General features: G+C 42.5%; 1 protein-coding gene across 1 annotated transcript; it reads right to left on the reverse strand.

The window, feature by feature from the left end:
• Positions 1–10,212: 10,212 nt before the first annotated feature.
• Positions 10,213–12,336, reverse strand: LOC101050374 (macrophage-expressed gene 1 protein-like). The gene has a single exon (XM_003920455.2). It carries the CDS (start codon positions 12,334–12,336, stop codon positions 10,213–10,215), a length of 2,124 nt encoding a protein of 707 aa, XP_003920504.1.
• Positions 12,337–21,458: the final 9,122 nt, after the last annotated feature.

Here is a 21,458-nt window from a genome sequence, read left to right on the forward strand (position 1 = left end):
GGGATTCAAAGGCTTAGGGAGATTGAGATGATGAAGTGAATTAGTCACATTAGACCTACTCATCCCAGCTGGGAGGGCCCAGAAGATATACCCTTGACCAATGCCTTGTAAAATAGATTTGTGAGTGAAGCACCTGCATCTTTGAAGGGCCCTGTAATTGCTCTTCTCTGTATGTCAGATCTAACAGAATTGCAGTCACTCAACTACAAAATTTAAATACAATGAGAAAAATTGAATTCCTAGGTGGCAGGAGTTATGTGGCAGCACTCGATCATCAAAGGCAAGGTGGGCATAGCTACTGTAATGGGCAGCAGAGGCAGAGCAGCAATAAGAGTAGTCTGACTTATTAGCTGGGCATGGTGGCGCGTGCCTGTAATCCCAGCTACTTAGGAGGCTGAGGCAGGAGAATTGCCTGAACCCAGGAGGCGGAGGTTGCGGTGAGCCGAGATCGCGCCATTGCACTCCAGCCTGGGTAACAAGAGCGAAACTCCGTCTCAAAAAAAAAAAAAAAAAAAAAAAAAAGGAGTAGTCTGACTTGTACAGAGTTCTGGCATTGGCTATTTAATCGTGGTGTTCCTAGAAGTGAAATTGATAGGAAGCCTATTGCATTCCTACTTAATTTATATAAGCAGAAAAATTCTAGATCAAATGGAAAAAAGGACAAATTTAAATTATAAAAATAGAGAATCACGGCCCCTCAGTGAATTTCCAGACTTGAGTCAGTTTATAGACCCAGACTCCCTTGAATGAAAGGGAGGCCAAATCCTCTTGGGAAGGACCCTACAACACTACCAAGAATTTAATTGCTGTTAATCTTTCTCCCATCCTTCCCCAAAGAGGCCTCTGGCCTTTTACCAGGATAACTGTGCATTACATGGGAAAAGGAAATGATCAGTCATTTCGAGGACTACTGGACACTGGCTCTGAGCTGACGTTGATTTCAGGGCACTGAAAGCTTCATCGTGTTCCTCCAGTTAAAGTAGAGGCTTATGGAGGTTAGATAATTAATAGAGTTTTAGCTCATATCTGACTTATGGTGGGTACAGTGAGTCCCCAGACTCATCCTGTGGTCATTTCCCCAGTGCCACAGTGCATAATGGGCACAGACATACTTAGCAGCTGGCAGAACCCTCACATTGGCTCCCTGACTGGTAGGGTAAGGGCCATTATGGTGGTAAAGGCCAAATGGAAGCCATTAGACCTGCCTCTACCTAGAAAAAATCGTAAATCAAAAGCAATATTGCATCCCCAGAGAGATTGTGAAGATTAGTGGCACCATCAAGGACTTCAGTGATGCAGGGATTGTGATTCCCACCACATCCCCATTCACATCTCCCATTTGGCCTGTGCAGAAGACAGATGAATCTTAGAGGATGATAGTAGAATATCATAAGCTTAACCAAGTGGTGACTCCAATTGCGATTGCTGTACCAGATTTGGTTTTGTTGCTTGAGCAAATTAACACATCTCCTGGTACCTGATATGCAGCCATTGACTTGGCAAATGCCTTTTTCTCCATTCTTGTCCATAAGGCCCACAAGAACCAATCTGTTCAGCTGACAAGGCCATCAATATGCCTTTACTATCCTACTCAAGGGTATATCAACTCTCTTGCTTTGTGTCATAATCTTATTTGGAGAGACTTTGATTGCTTTTCCCTTCCACAAGATATCACACTGTTCCATTATGTTGATGACATTATGCTGACTGGATCCAGTGAGCAAGAAGTAGCAAACACACTGGGCTTATTGATGAGACATCTCTGTGCCAGAGGATGGGAAATAAATCCAACTAAAATTCAGGGACCTTCCACCTCAGTAAAATTTCCTTTTCTTTCTTTCTTTTTCTTTCTTTTCTTTCTCTTTCTCTTTTCTTTCTTTCTTTTTCTTCTTTCTTTCTCTTTCTTTCCTTTCTTTCCTTCTTCCTTCCTTTATTTCCTTTCTTCTTTCTCTTTTTTTTGAGATAAAGTCTCGCTCCATCACCCAGGATAGAGTCACTGTAACATCTGCCTCCTGAGTTCAAGTGATTCTCTTGCCCCAGCCTCCCGAGTAGCTGAGATTACAGGTACACACCACCATGCCTGGCTAACTTTCATATTTCTAGTGGAGACAGGGTTTCACCATGATGGCCATGCTGGTCTCGAACTCCTGAACTCAGGTCATCTGCCAGCCTCGGTCTCCCAAAGTGATGGGATTATAGGCATATGCCACTGTCCCCAGCCCTCAGTAAAATTTCTTGGGGTCCAGTGGTGTGGAGCCTGTGGAGATATTCCTTCTAAGGTCAAGGATAAGTTGCTGCATTTGGCCCCTCCTACAACCAAGAAAGAGACACTACGCCTAGTGGGACGATTTGTATTTTAGAGGAAACACATTATTCATTTGAATGTGTTACCCTGGTGCATTTATCAAGTGACCTGAAAGGTTGCTAGTTTTGATTGGAGTCCAGGACAGGAGAAGGCTCTGTAACAGGTCCAGGCTGCTGTGCAAGCTGCTCACCTGCTTGGGCCATGTGACCCAGCAGAAACAATGGTGCATGAGTTGTCAGTGGCAGATAGGGATGCTTTTTGGACACTTTGGAAGGCCCCCTTTAGGTGAATCACAGCAGAGGCCTCTGGGATTTTGGAGCAAGACCCTGCCATCTTCTGCAGATAACTACTCTCCTTTTGAGAGACAGTTCTTGGCCCGTTAGTGGGCTTTGGTGGAAACTGAACTTTTGACTGTGGGTCATCAAGTCATCATGCAACCTGAACTGCCTGTCATAAACTGTGTCTTTCTAACCAACCTAGCCATAAAGTGAGTCATGCACAGCAGCATTCCATCATCAAATGGAAGTGGTATATACATGATCAGGTGCAAGCAGGTCCCGAGGGTACAAACAGTTTACATGAGAAAGCAGCTCAAATATCCATGGTCTCCATTCCTGCCACCCTACCTTCTGTCCCCCAGCCTGCACTGATGGCCCCATGGAGCATTCTCTATGATCAATTGACAAAGGAAGAGAAGACTAGGGCCTTGTTCACAGGTGGTTCACACAATATGCAGGTACCACCCAAAGGTGGAGAGCTGAAGCAGTGCAGCCCCTTTCTAGAACATCCCTGAAGGATGGCAGTGAAGGGAAGTTTTCCCAGTGGGCAGAACTTCAAGCAGTGCACCTGGTAGTGCACTTTGTATGGCAGAAGAAATGGCCAGATGTGTGATTCTGTACTGATTCACGGCAGTGAAGGGAAGTTTTCCCAGTGGGCAGAACTTCAAGCAGTGCACCTGGTAGTGCACTTTGTATGGCAGAAGAAATGGCCAGATGTGTGATTCTGTACTGATTCACAGCAGTGAAGGGAAGTTTTCCCAGTGGGCAGAACTTCAAGCAGTGCACCTGGTAGTGCACTTTGTATGGCAGAAGAAATGGCCAGATGTGTGAGTCTATACTGATTCATGGACTGTAGCCAATAGTTTGGCTAAGTAGTCATGGACTTGGAAGAAGCAATTGGATAATTGATGACCAAAACATTAGGGGAAGAGTTATGTGGACAGATCTCCCCCAGTGGTCAAAAACTGTGAAGACATTTGTGTCCCATGTGAGTGCTCACCAATGAGTGACCTCAGCAGAGGAGGATTTTAATCAAGTGGATAGGGCAACCTGTTCTGTGGACACCACTAAGGCCTCTTTCCCAGCCACCCCTATCATCACCCAAAGGGCCTATGAACAAAGTGGCCATGGTGGCAGGGATGGAGGTTACCCATGGGCTCAAGAACATAGACTTCCAATCATCAGGGCTGACTTGGCTATGGTCACTGTTGAGTGCCCAATTTGACAGCAGCAGAGACCAACACTGAGTCTTCAATATGTCACCATTCCTCAGGGTAATCAGCCAGCTACCTAGTTGCAGGTTGATTATATTGGACCTCTTCTGTTACGAAAAGGGCAGAGGTTTATCCTCACTGGAATAGGCACTTACTGTAGATATGGGTTTGCCTATCCTGCATGCCATGCTTCAACCAAGACTACATGCTTCAACCAAGACTACATGCTTCAACCAAGACTACCATCTGTGGACTTATGGGATGCCTTATTCACCATCACGGTGTTCTACACAGCATTGCCTCTGACAAAGGCACTCACTTTATGGCTAAAGAAGTGCTGCAGTGGGCTCATGCTCATGGAATTCACTGATCTTACCATGTTCCCCATTATCCTGAAGCAGCTGGATTGATAGGATGGTGGAATGGCCTTTTTGAAGTCACAATTATAATGTCAACTAGATGACAATACTTTGTGGGTCTGGGGCAAAGTTCTCCACATGGACGGGTATGCTCTGAATCAGCATCCAATATGTTTCTCTCATAGCCAGGATTCACAGGTCCAGGAATCAAGGGGTGAAAGTGGAAATGGCACCACTCGTCACCACCCCTAGTGATCCACTAGCAAAATTTCTGCTTCCTGTTTCTGCAACATTACGTTCTGCCAGCCTAGGGGTCTTAGTTCCAGAGGGAGGAATGCTGCCACCAGTTGACCCGATTATTCCATTAAACTGGAAGTTAGGATTGCCACCTGGACACTTTGGGCTCCTCCTACTTTTAAGTCAACAGGATAAGAAGGGAGTTACAGTGATGGCTGGGGTGATTGACCCAGACTATCAAGATGAAATTAGTCTACTACTCCACAATGGAGGTAAGAAAGAGTATGCATGGAATACAGGAGATCCATTAGGGTCTTTCTTAGTGTTGTCATGCCTGTAGTTGTCATTAAGCTTTTTCCTTTCTTATGTTAAAAACACATTTGTGCATGTATACACTTGTACTAAAAAAAGTCTTCATTACATTTTCTTTTTCCTTTATCATGTAGATTTTTTGACTTCATTTCAGAATTTAAGTATTGTTTATTTAATAGTATTTGGGTTTGGGATTGGTGCATTTCCAGTTGTATGAAGGATAGTTGTATTATGTTAGGTGCAATTACGACTTTATTATTGCCTTTTTTGAAGATTACGTATAATCTTCGGAGATGTAGATGCGTTCAAGTTGACCAGGAATAGACTTATGACTATTACTACTGAGTATCAACTTGATTGCATTGAAAGCTGCAAACTACTGATCCTGGGGGTGTCTGTGAGGGTGTTGCCAAAGGAGATTAACATTTTGAGTCAGTGGGCTGGGAAAGGCAGACCCACCCTTAATAGAGGTGGGCACTGTCTAATCCACTGCCAGCGTGGCTAGAATATAAAGCAGGCAGAAAAACGTGAAGAGATTAGACTGTCCTAGCCTTCCAGACTATATCTTTCTCCCATGCTGGATGCTTCCTGCCCTCGAACATTGGACAACAAATTCTTCAGTTTTGGGACTCAGACTGGCTTTTCTTGCCCCTTAGCTTACAAATGGCCTATTGTGGGACCTTGTGATTATGTGAGTTAATAAGAAAATCAGCCACACACACACACACACACACACACACACACACACACACACACACACAAAGTTATGTCCCTCTAGAGAACACTAACATTTAACGTTTATACTAATTCTAAGTATGCTTTCTTAGTTCTCCATGCCCATGACACTATCTGGAAAGAGAGACACTTTTGGTGTCCCATTAAATACCATCAGGAAATGGACAGACTGCTACCCTCAATCTTCCTTCCATGGGAAGTGGCAGTAATACATCGTAAAGGCCACCAAAAGGACAGAAAAAATAGCTGAGGGAAATAAGTTGGCAGACCAAGTTAAGTTGGCAGCAAGAGCGCCCCATATTTCTCATCCCCTTGAGGTCCCCCTGATCTGGAAGGACTCTGGAAGAGAAAGAAAAATCCTCAATATTCTGTGGAGATATAATGGACCACCTCTCAGGGATAGAGCATTCAGCTCTCAGGATGGTGACAATCAGAGGATGACAAAATTCTTCCACCAACTTCCAGCCAATGGAAAGTTCTTAAAACCCTCCACCAGCCTTTTTTACCTAGGGAAGGATAAAACCTCTCAATTGACCCAAAAGCTGTTTTAAGTAAAAATTTATTTGAAACGGTCAAACGGGTACTTAATGCTTGTGAGACTTGCCTTAAAAATAACTCCCTCAACTGACAGATTCTTCCCGCAGAACACAAAGAATAGGAGGCTCCCCAAAGGAAGACTGGCAGATGGATTTCACTCATATGCCAAGGATAAGGGACATCCATTATCTCTTTGTATGGGTGGATACCTTCACTAACTGGGTAGAAGTATTCCCATGCCAGACAGAGAAAGCCTCTGAGGTAATAAAAGTACTGATCAATGGAATAATTATTTGCTTTGGACTCCCTAAGTACCTTCAGAGTGATAATGGTCCTGAGCTTACTGAACCACAGGGCAATTTCCTGCCACAGTTAGTAAAGAAACCCCTGAACTAGATGAAAGAGATCCCCGTGATGTTCAGTGTCACACCCATGCCCACTGCAAGGTTACCATGTACCAGAGATAATTTAGAGAGCCTCGTGCCATCTCTGCCTTTAGCAACCTGATCTGGTATGTGCTGGGCTTCTAGGTCACAGAAAGGTGGTCACAGAGGGGTGTAGAAACAGGCTGAGTGTTCATGGGAAGAAAGACACAATGAGGCAGCAGGAGATGGGGAAAAAAAGAAGACAGACTTTCACAATGGAAGAGGGCAGTGGGGAGAGACCAGTTTCCCCACATCAGGCAGAAGAAGGTATAGGTGGGGAAGGGGGTGGCCAGGAGCAGAAGGAAGAGGACTCAAGATGGAAAGGGAGCCACTGTGTCTATGGCAATACCACTTGGAGAGGTAGTCTTCATACCTTCAAGCCTTTCCCCCTAGGATTTGATTGTGTCTATGCCCCATTTCTTGTTCTCTCTGCTGATGCCCAGTAGGGGCTACCTCATCCTTGTGCTGTTCTTGTGTGACTTTCTAGGCAACAAGGTCTTGAATTTCCTTTCTAACACTGTGCCAGGCAAGGCAAAGAGCATACCTCTGCCCTTTCTCTTGTGCCAACCTGAAAAGGTGTGGTCTGGATTTCAGTGAGAACCCTGCCAGCCAAGCCCTGTGCATGCACTACCTTGACACAGGGTGTTTTCCCACCAGAAGCCCTGCTGTGCTCTCCTGGCCTATTTAGGGGATTCCATGCCTTCCCTTTCCTGGTCGTAGCACCAGCAGCCTAGTTTCTCCCTTCCTGAGTCTCCAGGGATGACAAATTGGATTGGAGACAAACCTTGTCAGATGCTCATCCCCTAAAAGCTTCATTGTGTATATGTGGCTGTGTGTGCCTTTGTGTTTTCATTCTCTTCCCATTTTTGTAAAATTTGGTCTTCTCTGTGGTTTTATACTTGGTTGAAAGTCCTCATCTTGGTATTGCACTGTTGTGTGCATGAGAAAATTGGGGGAAGGCTTGTGTGGTACAAGAAAAAAAAAAAAAAACCTTTTCCTTGTTTGTAGTCCAGGCATTAGGTTGGGTTTCTGCGAGAGGCAGGTGAATTTCCTAAGTGAATTGTTCTGTTTGTAACTGGAGTGTTTTGAAGTCCTTGGTGTTGCTCTGTGAGAGGACATCGCCACCTGGTGCTCATGAGGTGTCTGTGCAGAACAATAAATGGCAAATGAACAACCACAAAGTTGTTGCTGTTGTTGACCTTCTGCTTTTTGTAGATAAGTGCACCTATCTGTGAGGGATTTGGGTTACCTCCCTGAGTCTGTAAGCAATCACAAGCCCTTACACTGGGTGGGGAAACAGTCCCTTCAGCCCCCACTTAAAATATATATGTATGTTCCACATTGATTTCACCCACACATTTGACCTGGTAAGACTTCACCTAATGGAACAGACCACATGGCTGGAAAAATGAGTAAGTGAACGTGTGGGAGAAAAACCACTCTTAAAATCACAAATATTCTCTTTTAAAGGGTCTTTCACCTGATTGCAATATAATGTATGCTTAAATGGTTGTTTCTGCCTGTTATTTCTCAAATAAATGTTTAATATTAATCATCTCAAAACTGAAAAGAACACACAAAAAAATGCAAAGGCAGAAACACCCTTGTTACCCAAATCTGTGTCTATTTCTGGTAGTACGTGGAATGTGGTTTTCTTGAAAGCCAGGGTTGGTCTCCTCACTGACCCCAGCCTAAGACCACCAGTTAGGAACCCAGGACTCCAAAGGCAGAGCCTGTGAGCTCTTCCATTAGAGATCTGACTCTGCAAAATGACTTGATGATGCAACCTGCAAACTCCCACGTTCTAACTTCATATGCATGAGCCGTTGGACAGAGGGTTTCCTAGTGCATACTTTAATGCACATTTATATGCGATCTTGTTAGTGCTAATATGAGTTTGTGAGGAACTTTTCATTTCAGTAGGCTGTTAAAGCAATAAAGGCCTGGGAATTTGGCTATATTTTGCCTTTCTGACTCAATAATCTTCAAATAATTCATAGGAAAGTCAGTATTCGCAGACAAGTAGTTACCTTGGCTAAAATGTACAAAACACCCAGAACCCACAAACACTCAGAAGTTTAAGAGAATGTTTTAATGCTTAAGGGGCAGAGTTAAGTGAAGGGGTTACAGAAATCAGTGTTCCTGGCTGGGCAGTCAGGAGAGCAGGGCTCAAATTCTGTGACTCATTTCTCTGTTCCTTAGTTGGAAGCGAATGGGTATCCTGGTTCCCATTTTCCCACATGCTGTGTGATGCTTCAAACTCTGGGGAAGGGCCTCTTCTCAGCCCAAGATCTTGATTGTGAACATTAACAAAGAGAACAGTCATTTTTGATAGAAGATAACTCACTAATGATATTTGATTTGGTGAATAAATACATTATTTTTAAAAAATTTTGTGAAGGAACATGACAGTAGTGGAGGTAATTGCTATCAGGTGAGATTGGTATTAAGATTGAGCAAAGCCCCAACTATTCCCAGCTGACAATCATGTGTCCTGCTAAATGCCCCAGGGCTCAGTTTGGAACTGAAATAAATGAGTTACAAGTGGTGCTGAATGCCTTTTTCAGTTCATTTGAAAACATGAATTTGATCATGTCAGCTCCCTTTCTGCTGTTTTAAAAAAAAAAAAAAAAAAAAAAAAGGTAGGGTCCAGAATTGGTGTTACCTACTCTGTTTTGGTTTTAGGGAGGAAATAATACTTAGATGTGGGCTTGCTTTAACTTCTTGCCTTTTTTACTCCCAGAACAATGCAGACTTATTGAAATGGTGTGTGTGTGTGTGTGTGTGTGTGTGTGTGTGTGTGTGTGTACATGTAACAGGAAGATGGAAAGCGTAAGAACCATCCTTGGAAGAGGAAGGAGTTGTACTTTGGTAACATAGAACAAGAAACCGTAAAATTTCGTGTATCCAAATCTGCAGCTCCTTTCAATGCCTCATTTATGATGAGGTAAGAGGAAGGAATCAGGTAGTTGGTTGTGGATAAGAATTCCAGTTTCTCCTGAGCATCAGAATCTTTTCCAGTTTTTAATCTCTCTTTCCTTACTCCTTGTTGACAAACTGTCCCTCCTCCTTTATAGAAGCTTCCCCCATATAGGAGCTTATATGTTAAAATACTTTCAGAGGACTTCCTGACATTAGTCAGAAGTCCAAGAGTGGTCTGGTCTAAGGAAATCCTCATCATGAGGCAGCTGGAAAAAAGTGGAATTGACACAGGCAACATCTTTCTCTTCAGATGCTGTCGAGAAGACATGGAGGAGATAACACAGTCTGTCAACAGGGAGGCCTAAAAGTTAAAGAGCAGTGACCAAGCAGGACTTGTGTCTTTCCAGGGTTCTGCCAGGCTCTAGAAGCATGAAATCCAGACAACTTAAAAAGAGAGAGAGAGTAGTGCTTAAAGGCAGATATTCTTATAGCACACACGTTAGAAACCACAGCAGACTTCAGAGTAAATGCATAGCTTCCAAATCCAAATGTTAACATTCTCCCTTCTCTCTTTACACAAATGCATTCAGCTGAAGAAAGCGACACACATTGGGAAAGGACATTGCCTTCCTGTTTTTGTCTCAGGATGGTTTTTGCTTCAAGAGTCCCAGCTGTTCCCTTTTCCCTCCCCAACCCTGGTTCATGTAGCAGTATGGATTGCCTGGCCCAGAGACCTAAATAAAAAGTCACAAATATCTATGTGATTTTGGTTGCATTTGCCATTTTAATACTTAGGAAAACAGAAGTAATCAGAAATGACCATGCTATTTGGAGATGAGAGAAACCCTTTTCAGGGAGACACTGAAACGACTCTGCCCCTGCTCTTGGTCAAGGGGTGTCTCCAGTTGCTGCAATGCCTGGAACAAAACCCTGCCTCTTCCCAAATGCCCAGTATCCCTTCTTCTTGAACTTTCGGGTACCATAGATGGCCAGGGTGATGAGAACAGCCAGAATGATGGTGGTTCCCACTGCGATCCCAGCTGTAGACCCTCCTGACACACCACCATCATCCCCATGGATGCCATTCATGGCAGTTTGCAGCGCTAACGGCTCTCCCAGCCTCCAGCGATGGGTCTTGGAGTCCTTAATCCAGGCTCTCGAATTCTCAGAATTGGTCACTATGACAGTGTTGGTGTCAGCCTGACTCACAAGGGGTGGCTGAGTGAAAGGTGGGAGACTAGCAGGGGGAAGAAACTTTTCACTGAAAAGCCCAGACTTGACGCAGTAGGACACTTGGCATCCGTCGCTGATGAGGGCTAGGTGCTGACTGAAGCCCCTAGGGCACTTTTTCAGGGAAGGTGCCCCTAAATCTTTGGATGTGGCTGGATCCACCAGGGGGTTCCCGACTGTGCAGCTGAAGAACCCACCAAAGGGAACCGCAAACCTGCTTCCCAACTCATAGTCCTGAGAAACACATACCTTGAGGTTTTCAAAGATTTTCAGGGGAAAGTAGCTGGTTGGACATGACTGCGCATTTGTCACGGGGTTTATGCTCTTACTGCTGAAGAGGCCCCCAAAAAGGAGTCCTGAGTGTTCAGGTACTTGGCTACTGGATGCACACCAAAAAGCCCTAAATTCAGCCTTTGCCACCTTGAACACATCTTCACACACTGTCTTGCAGAAGATGCGGAGGGTGCACTTCTTACGACACTCCAGATGGTTGTAACCCTCCTCACGGGTCTGGGATAGCAAGTGCACCGGGAAGTAGCCAGAGGGGCAGGAGAAATTACCAGTCAGTGGATTCTTCTGCTCCAACTCTGGGCAGAGGAAGACATTCCCATTCCCTGAGGACTGGCTACATTCCTGATAAACCCCACCAAAAAAGAAGTTGGTCATTGTCCCCTCGCAGGAACCATCATCTGTGTTGGCCTGAAAATTGAAGTTGGGAGAATTGAGATCTGTGCAGCCAGGGTAGGTGTTGAACGTGTAATAGCTTTTCACAGCAGTTCCCACTGTCTGTGACACCTTCTTCACCAGAGGGCCTGGCAAGTCAGGCAGCATGTTGGGGTTGATGAAGAAATGCAGAGGCAGGCCAGTGCGGTCGATGGCTACCAGGTGGTTGGCGATGCCCTGCTGCCAAGCCTGGAGGGTGATGCCTGGGTAAAAAGGAACCCCTCCAATGCTCTGCACCCTGGAGTTGGTTCTGTTTGAGAGGTAGCTCTTGGTGAGGACATTCTGTGAGGCGTGGTTTGCCTCAGATTGGAAGTTCACAGTGTTTTGGAAGGCAGCTCCAGCAGATGCAGTCAGAGCACTACGACTGCTCTGGCTGTCTTGGAAGAAGGATGCCCTGATGTGGTCCTCCTGAATAAGAGCAGCCCCAGCATCCACACTGGTGATGACGTGGGTGCCATAGTTGAGGACAAGGAGTTCTGCCAGGTAGGTGGCCATCCTCGTCTGGTTGTTCTCTAGATAGTCAGAGATGTCCCGGAGCTCCTTCCTAAAACCTGAGCTTAGCTCTAAAGCTGGGTTGATTTTGACTGTGTAGATCAGGTTTCTCACCTGAACTCGGGTAGTAACAGCCTTGTCCTTCACTTGAAGGGTCTTCATTCTTTGGAACTCCGTGGAGAACTTGCCATTCACTTTGGAAAAAAGAGAGAGTTCTGTGTTGATGGAGTAGGACGTGCTGCTCTGGTAATTTGTCCATGATTCCAGGATTTCTGAGTTCATCTCCAGGTTGCTCTGTTTCTGGGGAATGGTGAAGATTTCATCAGGGATGATATACTGTCCATCCTCCGTTGTCCTGCAGTTGGTGTAAGTCAGGTCCATCACCCGTCCCATGTCCATATTCCGCAGATTGTCCCAGCCCCCTCCAGGTAGGACTTCCAGGACAGGTAGTTTCAAGGCATCCTTGCATTTTTGAAATCCAACTTCATCTGTCTCTCCTGGAGGCTTGCCTGATTTAGCCCATCCTGCCACTGCCCAGAAGAGGATGGCAGCCCTGATGCTGTTCATGGCTCAGACAGCTCCAGCCACCCAGAAGTCTACACAGCAGCCAGCAAGCTTTAGGCAAACTAAATAGGGAAAAATAAAGTAGCTGTGGAAACAGTTCTCCAAAATTCAACAGTTCTCCAAAAGCTACCAGTTTCTCTTTAAGCTAATCTAATTGCAAAATGAGAGTTGGTTGGAATATTGAAGTTCATCAAGACTGAAGAAATTATGCTATACTAAACATCTAAACACAGCCCTACATATTAACTATCCTAATTTTCTCCCAGACCTGGTTGGTTACTCTGTTGCATGGGTGGGCATTTAGAAAAAGTGTAACCCTACACCCTACTGCTTCCTCCACCAGAAAGTTTCTCTTTGCCTTTTTCTCACTCTCTTGGACTTGATGTTTCACATTTTCCCTGACAGCTCCTTCCTGGGACTCTAATACCAGTTTCCTTTTATTGGAAACACAGAGGCAAATGACAACATTACCCTTACTGAAACACCATGACTCCCCTATACACATGCAAGCTGTAAGTCAAGGCCAACCCTGGATTTCCCATTTGCCTGAAGCAGAGGCTGTTTCCACAAAAGAAAGGAGTGAAACTCTTGGACACTTGTCCTGTGGGTTTCATTGTTATAAGCCCTAATAGTCTGTCTGTGGGGATAGCATTGTCTGGAGCAGAGCTGATGGGGCTTGAAGAGGATTCAGTTGCAATAAGCTGGGAAACCCCGGTTTGCATTGTCCTAAGCATTCAGAGTGAGGGCGGGGAGGCCCCCATACTGTCTTGTTTTCTTTCAGATAGAAACGTTCAAGAGAAAACCACACTATAATCTAGGTTTTGATTTATCAGTGGCAGACAGGGTCCAAGGAATGTATGTGTATGTGTTGACACATTTGCATATCCTCTGTGTGTGTGTATTTTGTATGAAGTTGGTACGTGTTATATTTTTAATTTTTCATGCCATCGCTAAGTGCAGGCGTCCCCAAACTTTTTACACAGGGGGCCAGTTCACTGTCCCTCAGACCATTGGAGGGCCGCCACATATTGTGCTCCTCTCACTGACCACCAATGAAAGAGGTGCCCCTTCCTGAAGTGTGGCGGGGAGCCGGATAAATGGCCTCAGGGGGCCACATATGGCCCACGGGCCGTAGTTTGGGTACGCCTGGCTAAGTGTGTATAATCAGTTTAGGGGCATTTAAAGAAAGTGGCTCTTCATCACTCAAATTTTTTTCTAAAAGCAATAATTCATTTGTTATATAATTAGAAGAATATAATTTCATAAATGTCTTTTCATATGCCGATGCCAGCTCTATTAGAGCCCATAATTTAAAACAATGTTTCCAGGACCATTGATCTGGTGCCAAGATTGATTGAATCCCAGCTCTGTTAATTTTTTAGGACAATCTGGCTGTGTCTTACTCCATTTAGTGGTAGCCAGGGAATCCAGAGGAGTTAATGAAGCTCCCAATTGCATCCTTAACGTTCCAAAAATTATGCCATGAACCAGATGCGGTTCTGAGACTGAAAAGTCAGGTTGCAGTTCACAGGTATCATTACACATCACCTGTATGCATTCTGGAAAGAAGATTCCAAGGAATTGAATTCCTCTGATGATCATTGATGCAACTAAGAAGTGTTTTTAGCAAGAATGAAGCTAGTTGCCTAGCTTCTCAGGTTTGGCTTCCCTAGTTATTATACAAAACGTGATGGTGTTCTGTAAATTCAGAAATACTGGATTCTGGATCTCTCTCTCTTTCTCTCTCTCTCTCTCTCTCTCTCTCTCTCTCTCTCTCTCTCTCTTTTTCCAAGACAGGGTCTCTCTTATTTCCCAGGCTGGAATGCAGTGGCTATTCACAGGCATGGTCCCACTACTGAGCAGCATGGGTGTTTTGATGTGCTCCATTTCCAACCTGAGTCCTTTTACCCCTCCTTAGGCAACCTGGTGGTTTGCTCCAGGAAGGTCACCACAGTGTTGCTGAACTTAGTGCAGACACCCGATTGGCATAGTACACTACAGCCCAGAACTCCTGGACTCAAGCAATTCTCTCACTTCAGCCTCCCAAGAATCTGGGACTGTAGGCACGTGCCACTGCACCTGGACATTCTGAGTCTATTTGTGCCACAGTTGTCATCCTTCTGGGAACTGACAGCAGCTATTCAAGAGGAATTAATTTATGAACTAGTGCCCAATCTATATTTTGCTAGAGAATCAAACTTGCATAAGAGCTTCTGGTTAATTTATAAATCATTTAATTACAAATATATACCTCAGAAGCATGATCCCAGAATTAGAAAAATGAGAGTTGAATGCCCTTGAGTACTTCCAACAAGTCTGTTAAATATCTGCATATTTTTCTTCAAACTATTTCTGGGCTGGTTCATCAAAACTAGAATACGTTGTCACTTACACTGCTTTGGAGACAAGTTGACAATTTGTTACTTTCTGCTTTCTCTTTAGTAGATCCTGTTGAGCCTTCACTCTCCTGAAATGAGAATACAAGCAAGGTTAATACAGACAGTTCTATATTCAGGTTTTCCTATGTCTCCAGACACCAAGTCACTGTGTTTTTTATTCCTTCTACAGACTTTGTCTTCATTTCATCATAGAAAAAAAAAGTGGAAAATAGTCAAAAAAGCCAACGAGAGTAAAATTACAATGTATCCATAAGACAAAATATTTTACAGCTATCACAATTATTTCAATCAATTTTAATAGCACAAGAGATTCTTATGCCATAATGTTACTGAAAAGGGGTCCCGATCCAGACCCCAATAGAGGATTCTTGAATCTTACGCAGGAAGGAATTCAGGACAAGTCCATAAAGTAAAGTGAAAGCAAGTTTATTAGAGAAGTAAAGAAATAAAAAAATGGCCACTCCATAGGCAGAGCAGAGGCATGTGCTGCTTGACTAAGGATACTTATTGTTAGTCTTGATTATATGGTAAACATGGGGTGGATTATTCATGAGTTTTCCAGGAAAGTGGTGGGAAGTTTCCAGAACTAAAGGTTCCTCTCCTTTTTAGACCATCTAGGGTAACTTTCTGACAATGTTGCCATAGTATTTGTATAAACTGTCATGGCACTGGTGGGAGTGTTATTTATCATCTTAATGGATTATAATTAACATATAATTAGCAGTGAGGATGACCAGAGGTCACTGTCATTGCCATCTCAATTTTGATGGGTTTTGGCTAGCTTCTTTACTGCATGCTGGTTTTTTTTTTTTTTTTTTTTTTTGGTTTCTTTTTTGTTGGTTTGCTTGCTTTTTGAGACAGACTCTCACTCTGTTGCCCAAGCTAGAGTGCAGTGGCATACTGGCAGCTCACTGCATCCTCTGCCTCCTGAGTTTAAGCAATTCTCCTGCCTCCGCCATCTGAGTAGCTGGGACTACTGGCACACACCACCACGTTCAGTTAATTTTTGTATTTTTTTTTTTAGAGATGGGTTTTGCCATGTTGGCCATGATTGGTCTCAAACTCCTGGCCTCAAATGATCTGCCCACTTCAGCCTCCCAAAAAGCTGGGATTACAGTTGTGACCTATGGTGCCTGGCAGACAGTATGCTGTTTTATGAGCAAGGTCTTTATGACCTGTATCTTGTGCCAACTTCCTATCTCATCCTGTGACTTAGAATATCTAACCTACTGGGAATGCAGTCAGCAGGTCTCAACATTATTTTACCCAGACCCTAGTCAGGATGAAGTTGCTCTGGTTCAAACACCTCTGACATATTTCCCCCATCCCTTTTATAAGAGAACCCTTAATCCTAAGGGTTTTAGAGGGATGAAGATCTATCCTCTGTAATTTTTTATGCTAAATAGGAGCCAAGATATTTCTGCCTAATTATTACGGTCTTTGGTATTCAGGGTAGAAAGGAGCACAGTAGGAAAGTGCCAATATGGTGAGAGTCATTCGTAACTCTGACAAAAGCTGATGTGTGGAAAATTAATAAATATTCAGTTTATGAAGACATCTCAGTAAGCTTATTGTGCATTCATATGCAAAGAATACAACAGTAAATATAATCCACAATCATAAAGCAAAACAAGTAAAATTGTCCCAAGTAAACTAAATAAGGTAGCTTTCCATGAAATGGGCAACTGTTGGAACAAAGCTAATTTGGGATTGCTAGCTGATTCTAATATGTGTCCAGAACTAGAGTATTGATCTAGATTTATGCATTACTCATCCCTCTTGTTTCTTCTGAGCTCCAGCCAGAGAACACTGGTTGGTTCACAGGAATAAACAAAATCATTCTATGTTGTAGAAAAAAAAACAAACTCAAAAACAACTGATGAGACTAGAATCTAATAGCAGGTGTACTATTGTTTTTGAAACATAATTTTTTCTCTCTCCAGTCTCCCAAAATCATGGTAAGACCAATTTGCTTTATTATACTTGGCCTGATTATTTGTATAAAGTGCAGCAAAAATAATTAGTTTTCACATAAGCTTCTAAAATTGGCTTTGATGGAACTCTGCACGATAAGGAATCTCAAAAAAAACTTTTTTTAAGGCAAGCCCAACCATGTGTTTGCATACTCAAATACCTATGAGTTGAGCAAATTCCTCTCCTCTTGAAGTCCCAGGATAACTTGGGGCTCCTGGGCCTGTCAGAAAGTGGCATTCTGACTTAAGACAAGTTAGGAACCCTGTACAGGAACTGTGTAGACAAGATATGAGGCCAGTTTTCCCAACAGGCTTTTATTGACTCTACAAGTCAAATTTGATTCCTTAAAGGAAAACACTTTATTTCAGTCAAAGCTTTAGTAAAATAACTAGTTTCTCCAATTGTGTCCTCTTGCAAAAGAAAACAGATTCTTACTGCACTTATACAAATAACTTATATTGCCATAAGCTAAGAATACTCAAAAATAGTTTCAAAATTCTGAGAAAATTAGGTAGAGAGAAACAAATATGCTTCAAACTTTTTATAAGAGTATACTTTACTCAATTGTTAAAAGATGTGAATAGCTTAAAAGTTTTCTTGGTTCTGAAAAACAAAACAAAATATCAGCAATGTCTTGCAAAGTTGAAAAAGATTACTTCAGTCTTCTATTAGTTCAGTCCATAGAGTTAATTCCTGCTATGCTTGATATTCAAGACCATTTCAGCTCTCCATGAGTTCAGAAAGTTTTTTTACTCTATTTTAATGTCACAATTTCCAGTTATCAGAAACCTGCATTTAAAAGCACCTGTCAAAGTCCTATAACTGATTTAAAACCACCTTTTAAAAAGGATTACATCAAGACAACAATTGTCCATGGATGACAAAATGCCTCAGGGCACCCTCTATTAAAACCACAATTGGCTAGGAATTTGAGTTTCTTTTGTGGCATGCAACAATTTTTATTTCATTTTATTTTCATGTATATATATATGTGTCTAATTATTTATTTATATTGAGATGGATTCTTGCTCTGTCACTCAGTCTGGCAGGAGTTGTAGTGGTGTGATCTCAGCTCAAAGTAGCCTCCACCTCAGCCTCCTGAGTAGCTGTGATTACAGGCATGCACCGTCTATGCCCAGCTAATTTTTTTGTCTTAGTAGAGACAAGGTTTCTCCATGTTGGCAAGACTGATCTCAAACCCCTGACCTCAAGTGATTCACCCATTTTGATCTCCCAAAGTGCTAGATTAAATGCATGAAGCACCATGCCTGGCCACAGCAATTTTATATAACAATTAAAATTATTACTGATAGCATATATTAAGTCATATCAGAATTATGGGCATTTCTCATAATTTTGGAACACATACAAATAACGTAGTTATACAGATAAAGCCTAAAGAAAGCCAAACACCATTGCATATTTGACAATGCTTCCTGTATGATTTTTTATACCAAATAAGCCACATTTCACCTTTACATTAGTGTACTATTAATGTTAAACCTAATTCTTAATAAAACCTTATAGACAAATCTACCCAATTTTAATCAGTTTGACCCTAAGGTAAGATTCTCATAAACGTTTTATAAACCTTTACAAATTTTTGTTAAAGAGCAGATCAGTGCTGTGAGAAAAACTGTTATGCTTTTATTTCAATATTTGATTTATGGAAAAACTGAATAATATTCCTTTAACTTTAGCCAACATGTTAACACAGAATTTCTTTTACAAGATTAATTTTTTATAACCTTCCACAACTTGCTCAAACCTTCAGCTTTATTTTATCTAACTTAAAACAATCCTTTAACCCTTTAATCTAGGCAAAAAAAGAAAGAAATACATTTCCATAGCTTCTTACATAATCTTTATCAAAAACATATTTCACTTTCCCAACACACTTTGACTGTAAAACTATTTCTTCATTAAGTCGCAATTACATATTATAATGTTAACTCTTAGTAACTTTTACTTTTGGTGAAAAACCTAGTTAGTAAGCAATTTTCATTATGTTGAACAATTTTTAAAAGTCAAAGAAGCGGTTTATGACCTTAAAGCACTTAGTAAACCTAATATCTGACCTGCCTAAATTAGACCAAATGTCTACATTTTTGAAGATATTTTTATTTGATCAACAATCTTTAGAACTGTCTTTATTTCCCAAAGATTACTTAAGTCACATGAACTAAAAGGCATTACAATTTTAATTTTTCTGACAAAATATGTGATTTAAACACTTAGTTTTAAGCCAAATAATCAAAGCTCTTCCATATTACACACACAACACATGTAAATACATAGACATACATAAGATACAGTACTTGTAAGGTTTTTCATTTGCCAGTTTTTTAATTGGATTATTGGCTTCAGGGCAGAGCCCTTGGAGGAACAGGGCCAAGAAACCATGCAGGCTCTACAAACAAATTAGCAGGCCCAGCTGGAAGGCGAAACAGATCCCCAGCAATTAAGTATCTCATGTTTATATCAGATCCTATGTCTCCAGAAGAGAAATGGCTATGGAACAAGACATTCCTATGATTTTGCTGTGCATTTTATTGCAAAGCAATCTAAAGCCAATCAGCGTATTCTGTGATTAGTCCATTCCCCAATGGGAGGGAGTCTTTTCTCTCAGTGCAGGGGTGGGGACATCTCCATACCCCAGGTGGCCAAGAGCATACTTCTCTAATCCAGACATGCAAAGAACCACGGATTCCCCCATAAATGCCATTAGCTCTCCCCTAAAGTATATTTTCTACTTAGTTATTACACAGCAAAGCTCTCATAATGTGAAGTAATTTCTGATACACTCCCACAAGAGTAAAAAATGTCAGGTTATACAATGCAAAACAGAGCAGAGCCTTAGATTTTGAAAGGAATCTATTCACTTCCAATTCCTGGGGTTTCATGAGAAAAACAGATTTTTTTTTTCCAAAATGGGGTCTGTGGCTCCTCCTGTTTTTCCCAAGGAGTTCCAGGCTTGATCATCGACTTTTAATTAAGCCGACTTTGAAGCATAGCACCCTTCTTTTAAAAAAACAAAAAAGTCTTCTTGGCCAGGGATGGTGGCTCATGCCTGTAATCCCAGCACTTCGGGAGGCCAAGGCAGGCAGATCACAAGGTCAGGAGTTCAAGACCAGCCTGGCCAACATACTGAAACCTGTTTCTACTAAAAATACAAAAATTAACCAGGTGTGGTTATACACACCTATAGTCCCAGCTATTTGGGAAGCTCAGGCAGGAGAATCACTTGAACCTGGGAGGCAAAGCTTGCAGTGAGCTGAGACCACACCATTGTTCTCCAGCCTGGGTGACAGAGTGAGACTCCATGTCAAAAATCAAAAATAAAAATTTAAAAAGTCTTCTTATCTCATTACTTGACTTTAGCATATTGACTTTAGGCCAAACAACCAACATTTTTTTTTAACTTTACCAAACATAACCTCCCATGTAACCTCCCAGGTGCTCAGAGAAAGGAAGACTCAAAATGGTTCAAGGAGGGGAGCAAAATTAACAAATGGTAAAGGTCACACAGATATCAAACCAGAAAGGACTCATTCTCTAAGCCAGAAATTGAGCCCTGGCCACCATTGTAAAATAGCAAAGACTTAGCTGCTGAGCTATAGCACTAGGCAGTTCCCATTACCCTTCCCAGAAGGAGCCTAAGGGCAGCCAATTTTGAGCTTGCAAAGACTTAACTACTCAAGATAATTTTTAGGGCTACTGACACGAACCCCAAAATTCCTGTTCCCTGGGTGGTAGAGACTAATTGAAAATTCTGCCACATGGTTATAGGGTCAAGCTTCCAGAGACATGAAACAAGATGAGAGAAAAACTTCATCCAATTTTTTTTTTCCAAGGCCCTACAATGAAGTTTGTAACTGACCAGTTTGCTGGGCTGGCTTGAACAGCGATCTTATGGGGTCCTAGGCCCACATTCTATCCTAAGGTATCCCTCTTTATGACAGAATGATACAGAAAGGCTAGTTTATAGCACAAGGTATATCAGATTTGCTACAGCTTAAGACTAGCCTCACAAATCCTTTGTCTCATTAATCAAACCTTCACAGAGCAGATAAACTGTGATTTATGCCATTAATTCCACCAGTTTGAGCAGAGAGAGGAAAGGGAAGGGAGAAAAATGTTGCCTACATCAGAGTGGGAAAGGTGAGGAGCTCAGGGAGACCAGAGAAAGACCCACACATTGCAGTGACACTGTAAAGTTCAGGTCGTCACTTGTCAGTGTCAAAAGATCTTTTCCAGCAGTCCCATCAGCTCTCAACTTTCCCCTCTTAGGGAGGAAAAAGCCCTTCATGTCCTATGGTCCTGCACATGCCTAATCCTATCACCCATAGCCATCAGCAAGGTGTGAGGCAGATTAATTCAAAGAGAATAATGGTTCGCATCCCATGGTGCCAAACCTGTTCTTAGCCCAGAGGAACTTTACTGAGGCAGGGCCTCTAACTCCTAAATCTTAGGAAGGACTCTAACTGTTCCAAGTTGGGCCTTGAACCCAAGTTTGGTCAAGAGTCTGTCTTGGCAGAGATTCTAACTTCTCTAAAGTTGGCTTCTAACCAAATTCCATCCCCTACTTGGATACCCCACAACTTACCCAAAGTCAGCCAATCCGTGTTGCCGTCTTCCTTTGGGTCAGGGGTCTCCTCAGTATAATCTTTTCATGGTCACCAGGAAGATGTTACCAGTAAAGGGTCCTGATCCAGATGCCAAGAGAGGGTTCTTGGATCTTGCACAAGAAAG

The sequence above is a fragment of the Saimiri boliviensis genome, chromosome 6 (genome assembly GCF_048565385.1).
Source record: "Saimiri boliviensis isolate mSaiBol1 chromosome 6, mSaiBol1.pri, whole genome shotgun sequence".
Taxonomy (NCBI): Eukaryota; Metazoa; Chordata; class Mammalia; order Primates; family Cebidae; genus Saimiri; species Saimiri boliviensis.

Excerpts from the sequence above, each read along its gene's own strand:
- LOC101050374 (XM_003920455.2), bottom strand. The coding sequence starts at position 12,336 with ATGAACAGCATCAGGGCTGCCATCCTCTTCTGGGCAGTGGCAGGATGG.